Source organism: Mesocricetus auratus, unplaced genomic scaffold (assembly GCF_017639785.1).
Source record: "Mesocricetus auratus isolate SY011 unplaced genomic scaffold, BCM_Maur_2.0 Super-Scaffold_100006, whole genome shotgun sequence".
NCBI lineage: Eukaryota > Metazoa > Chordata > Mammalia > Rodentia > Cricetidae > Mesocricetus > Mesocricetus auratus.
In genome coordinates this window covers 78,892,545-78,898,544 of record NW_024429190.1, presented here as the reverse complement: position 1 = coordinate 78,898,544, position 6,000 = coordinate 78,892,545, and the positions used below count along the sequence as shown (strand labels likewise).

At 40.5% G+C, this 6,000-nt stretch overlaps 1 protein-coding gene across 1 annotated transcript in view; it reads right to left on the bottom strand.

Moving 5' to 3' along the window:
• Positions 1–804: 804 nt before the first annotated feature.
• The window catches only part of LOC101822854 (ATP-binding cassette sub-family G member 3-like), a 42,384-nt gene continuing 37,188 nt past the window's right edge, over positions 805–6,000 (bottom strand). Inside the window, exons 13-15 of the mRNA XM_040747553.1 lie at positions 5,050–5,139; positions 3,818–3,903; positions 805–1,630 (exon numbers count right to left, since the gene is read on the bottom strand). Coding sequence (XP_040603487.1) covers positions 1,435–1,630; positions 3,818–3,903; positions 5,050–5,139 — 372 coding nt within the window. The 3' untranslated portion in view covers positions 805–1,434. The remainder of the gene's footprint in view (positions 1,631–3,817; positions 3,904–5,049; positions 5,140–6,000) is intronic.

The window sequence follows — 6,000 nt, the reverse complement described above, 5'->3', positions numbered from 1 at the left end:
ACATACATCTGGGGAGTGCCAGCCTACAATCCCATGGCCTGAGATTCTGTGAAACAGAAACTTCATTCAGTGGCTGATGGAAGAAGAGGCACACTCCCATGGCTAAGCACTGAGCTGAACTCAAGAAAGCCAGTAACAGAGAGCGAGGACTGATGACCAAAGGGGTTAAGACTGGACTGGTTTAACCCCCAGAAACATCTGACCTAACAAGGGTTAGCTCTTGAATCCCAGGCTGATGCCTGGGAATCCAGCATGGAACTGATCAAGACCCCCTGAATAGGTATGTCAGTGAGGAGGCCTAGGTAATCTATTGAGCCTTGGGCAGTAGATCAGTATTTATCCCGAGTATACAAATGGGCTTTCGATTCCCATCCAACAATGTGAGATGCACTCTCACCCTGAACTCTTGGGAGAGGGTCTAGGCCCTGCCCTGGATAAAATTACAGACTATGGACACCCCCAAGGAGGGCCTTACCCTCCCTGGGGAAATGAGGGGATATTGGGGGGGTTGGAGGGAGGGCACGGGCCTAGGGGAGGGAAATGGAGAGGGACCTGGAACCGACTTGTGAAGCAAACTTGTTTCTCATTTAAATTTAAAAATAAATAATAATAATAAAAATAATAACATTAATTTGAGCCTAGTATTCTTTTACTTATAATTTAGTGTGTTGCATTTGTAAACTTTAAAAGAAATAGTCATTCCTGGATTGCAGTATAATAGGAAAAAACTCAATCAGATAATTTACACAAAATTTAATATTTATAAAAATATTTTTAAAATTTGACAATTCCATATATATTATGTTTTGGCCATTCTCATCCCTTCCCACCTTTCTTATCTCCCTTTCAAAACTTCAAATATCCCTCTTCATGAGTCCCTATCTCACATTCACATCTAGGAATTATCTTGTGACCCACTGAGTTTAAGCAGAGGTGCCTGTGTGACCCTGGCTTTAGAGCAAGCCTAGCTGTCTCTCCTGTGAGTGTAAGTGTGAAAGTAGAGACTGCCTGTTTTCCATAATCTATTAGTAGTAATATTTCATCCGAAGGGAGTATTGTCCCATTGAGTCCCTCCCCAACCCTTGCTGTGCTGATGAGAGACCCTATCTTGTGCATCTTCTAGTAGATGTTGTGAGACAGACCATGGTTGCAACGACTGTGTGTCATGTCCACAATATGGCATTTCCAGTCTTTCTTCTCATCTTTTGGTCTCTGTACTGCTGTAACTCTCTTCCATAGAGCTCTAAGCTTTAGAGAGGGTAGCATAGGTGTCCTGTTTAGGATGAAGCACTCAAGTGTCACTTATTCCAGTACCTTGAGCAGTCGTGAGTCTCTGCACTCATCACAGTTCATTACATGGGAATCTCTTCTGGGTAATGCTGGCTGTAGCATTTGTCCTTGATTATAAGTATTAGAGTTTAGAATAGTTTGGAATCACTTCTCTTTAAGCAACTGTTGAAACATCCTCCAATCAATCCTAAGAACTTCTACTTTTTTCTGTTTTAATAACTGAATATATGTAATTGATAAGAGGATAATCATTATACAAGCTAAAGCCACGTGATTCTGCCAGAAGCCCCATGGTGAGAGATCAATGCCCTGGATCATCAAGAATTCTTCACCAGTACATCTGCAATTCAACACAAACAAAATAATGTCAAAGCTCATTCAGCACATTCACTTCCTTCTAAAATCTCATAGTTTCAACACATCATTAAAATTTCTTCTTTACATTTGAGAGCAGTAATGATGAAGTATCTATTTTGTTATATATTATGAAATCTACAGTGATTGAATCAGGTCCCTATGTTAATTTCAAAAACCATCCAAAGAGGTGTAGTTGTCACATCTATTTAGAAGCATAGAAGAAGTAGGCTTAGTAAACTTGGGCAAGTTTACAGAGTCATACTGAGATCCAGCTTTGTAGTCTTCACTGTCTTTGATGTCATTTATTTCTCAATCTATAAAGCTGCTCTCTCTTCAAAGGACAAATGCATGAATGAAGCTCTTGTTTCTCCTGAAGGGAAAACCTCAGCTTCCTAATGGCACACACAGACATGCTAAGATATCAAAGATTTGTGCAGTTCAGTTGACTCAGTAGAGTCATGCAAAAGAAAACAGCATCAAAATCTAGATGGAGGGCTAGAGGAGAATAAGGGTTTCTGCCAGTTCCTGTACTAAGTCCTGTGCATTTGTCAATAAAGCACTGCCTGGCCAATAGGGAATCTAGATAGGAGGGACTAGGAGTCCAGAAGGACTCTGGGTAAGAGAAACACAAGATTCGAGATGTAACCGCCATGGGGTAGGAAGCCCGGAACAATTCTCCGGTAAGAAAAATACTTAGATTAACAATTATGGGGTAATTACTTAAGTCAGAGCTAGCCAGTAAGAAACAAGCAAGGCCAACAGCTTCATAATGAATATAGCCTCCTTTGTGCTTATTTGGGACTGATGCGGCTATAGAACCACGCTGGCGGGAAGGCTTCTCTCAAAGAAAAAGCTTCCTTTTACAATAACCACATATGGTCAGCTATGGAGCATCCCCAGCAACCCATGTCTACAGACAGAGCCTGGGCAGTGGTTGGAGCACAGGAGGATGCAGAAGCCCTGACACTGGATAGAAAAGAATTTTTGCTAAAAATTCTGGATGCACTACAATTATCTCCTATTTATCTTCATCCCCGTTTATATCCATCCTCTGTGTGTCTCCATCCTTGTGTGTCTCCATCTCTGTGTTTCTACATTCCTCTGTGTCTCCATTCCTGTGTCTGGATTCCTGTTTACATACATGTCTATGTGTATCCTCCCTGTGTGTCTCCATCCTTTGTATCTCTTTGGATTTAACAGTTCCCAGATTTGGTGAAAGGGCAGATTTGTTCCTCCTGTGAGATGAGATGGGTGGCTGACCCTCATATGGTTTCACTTTACCTATCCTTATCCTTCTGACAAGAAACTGGTAAGGAATTTGTATTAGAAGGATGCCAGACAGCACCAGCAGAGAGGAGATATGGGAAATAAGATATTCCCTATATGCATGTTTTCTTATTAGTAATTCAAACATTGATTTGGGTTACTATGGTTCATTATTATTTTGAACATCCATGAGAGATTAACATATCAGCATGTACTTTTCTCATTGACACATCAAAGTCAAATCAATGAGATTAATCATAGAAAGGGATGTATTGTAATGTTAAAACAATACACTTTAATTGTATTATAAAACTGTTTCTGTTTTAATGGAATTAGACAAAAATTAAATTTCCTTCTCTCTGAAATACATGCTTTTTTGATTGCAGGACATATCCTGTGGTAGAACATTTTACACACACACACACACACACACACACACACACACACACACACACACACATACTGGCCTTTGCTTTCTTGAAGTCTCCCAGAGAGTGAGGCAGAGGGAAGACACTGGAATCTCACAGGCATAGCTCAGCCCTTGCTGCCCTTGCTGCCCTTACTTTCTTGGGCTCTGCTCACAGGAACCATAATCTACACATGTGCAAACTGTGTGCCCTGTGAACTCTCAGAGCAGCCCATGTCAGACTCAAATGTTCTGAATCAAGGAACTCAAATCTACAATCAAGATACCAAAACCAATTTTAAAAGACCCAAAGAACCCTTTCTGCACATTGTCTACACCACAGAGCAGTAGGATGGAAACACAGCTCATTTGCATTGATTACAATGACTCACTGTGGGGAATGGGCAGAGGATAGAGTTTTAATCATGAATGGATGGGTTCCCCCTCAAAGTCTAGGCATATGCCATGTCCCCATTGTGATACTAAACTACAGCTTACATGACATATCTCTGACAGCTACTGATTTCTGTTCTATTGTGTTCTGGACAGAATCTTTTTCCGAAGAATTCATTTTGTAGCAAAGCCTGTAAAGTAAACAAAAACAGTGAATGACAAATAGTTTAATATTTTATACATTTCCAATTTCAAATTCAATCTTGACTATAATTTACAAAATATTTTTAAACAAACAAAACCCCAAGTTCAGTCTGCCGAACAAAGCAGTGTCCCTTCCCCACTCAGGAGGCTTAGGATTGAAATGAAGGAGCTTCCTTGTAGAAGAAACTGAGACTAGCCTAGGGAAGCACAGTAGACCTGCCTATGGTGCCCAGGCCAGCCTACTTGAGCATAGGCAGCAGGCACCTCCTCCCTGAGCCAAGTCTGCCTCTTTGCCCAGAGACTGCTGACAGAGAGACACCTGACCCAGAGACACCAATGAGGAAAGGACAAATGAGAAGAGTCAGCAGCCTTAGTCAATGGCACCTTGGGAGGGGTATAAAAGCAGATGTAGCTTCCTTCGTAAAGGAATCTGCATCAAGCTCTGCTACTCACTGACTCTTAGTGCCTGAGCCATTGGTTCTGCCTCTTCTCATGCCCCTCCCCCAAGGGGAGTTCAAGCTGGGTAACTAACCTGCAATACTTCCCAACTACCAGGCGGTGGATTCTAACTAGAGTGCTTCAGGTACCTTCTTCTCTGCTCTTTCCACAACCATATAAACACTGTAATTGAAAAAATACCATTGACTCATAGGAACAATATTTCTTGCTTGTTTTTTCAGAAGAAGTTGTGATTATGGGAGTAAGAAAGTCTTGTTAAGACATACTTTATGGCAGAGAAAACTTAACAAAACCAGTATGACTGTGGGAATCACATGGTTTATATTTCTTTTAGTTTCCTGATGTAAACTATATATACTAGCCCCCAATCCTTCCATTATTACCTTATTGGGTAGAATCAAACTGTATGCTTTTCATAATATCAACTATCTTTCCTTTTACCCTGGGATTTTTCCACTATTTATTTCCCTCAAATAACAAAGACTAGGAAAAACACAAGATGAATCGCTGGCCTTTGTCTAAAACCAACAGGAAAGTTCTCATCTTTGCTTCTAAAAGGAAAATCCTGGGCAAGAGCTGCTTAGAGATTACAGTTGGGAAAAGGACTTGGTTGTGAATCATTTCAGTTGCTATAGTTGGAGAACCCAAGTACAGTGACAGAGAGGACAACTTACTGTAAATCCATAATGAGGAATGCTAAAGTACTGAATACTTGAAATCCCAGGTAGTAAGATTCCTGAATATATTTCCAGACCTGAGAAAAACTGGGAGGAGCAAAACCACGAATTAGAACTAGTCCAGTGACTAAGACTTCTAGACATGATCCTCCTCTTCAAGATGTCTTCATCCTTCTGACCATTTCTGCTCATACCAGTTCTTTTAATTTTTTTCAGTTAACTCTAAACAGAAACAGAATTCTTGCCTCTGCAAATCCAAGGGTATTTTTGGTTTTTCAAAGTTGATACTGCCACCCCTGTGCAGAAGCCAAACCTACAGAAATTGCATTGTCTTTAAAGTGGTATGCAACCTATGAACATTCTTTTAACTTTAAATACATCCATCCTACATATTTAAAATTCTCTTTAGGTTCCTTATAATATCTAATTTATATAGCTGTATAGTTTATACTGCATAATTCAGGGGATGGTGATATTCAGAGCAGAATAATCATTTGTTTCATATATTTTCAAGATGTAATTGGTTGGGTCCTTGACAATATGACAGACCAACTGTAATGACTATTCTAATAAAACTGCTTCCATCTAGAAACACATGCTAGAAGAAAACTGTCTTGACTCCCCTTATATCAACTTGACATAAGCTAAATTTGCTGTAGTGTAGGGAACCTCTAGAATTCTGTCTTGGTAAACCCTCCAGAGTATGCAGACACTGCAGACTTAGACCCACCTCCACCCACCGGGAGAAAGCCTTGGATCCATACCTACTGGGAGAGAGAGAGACCCCACCTGCACCCACTGGAAGAAGAGATGGGAAGATGACAGTATAAGAACACAGTCAACAACAGAAAGTCCAATACGACGCTACCAGAGTCTAGGAATTCTATACTAGTAAGACCTGAATATCCCAACACTGATGGAGCAGAAGGGAATGACCTTAAAAAACAA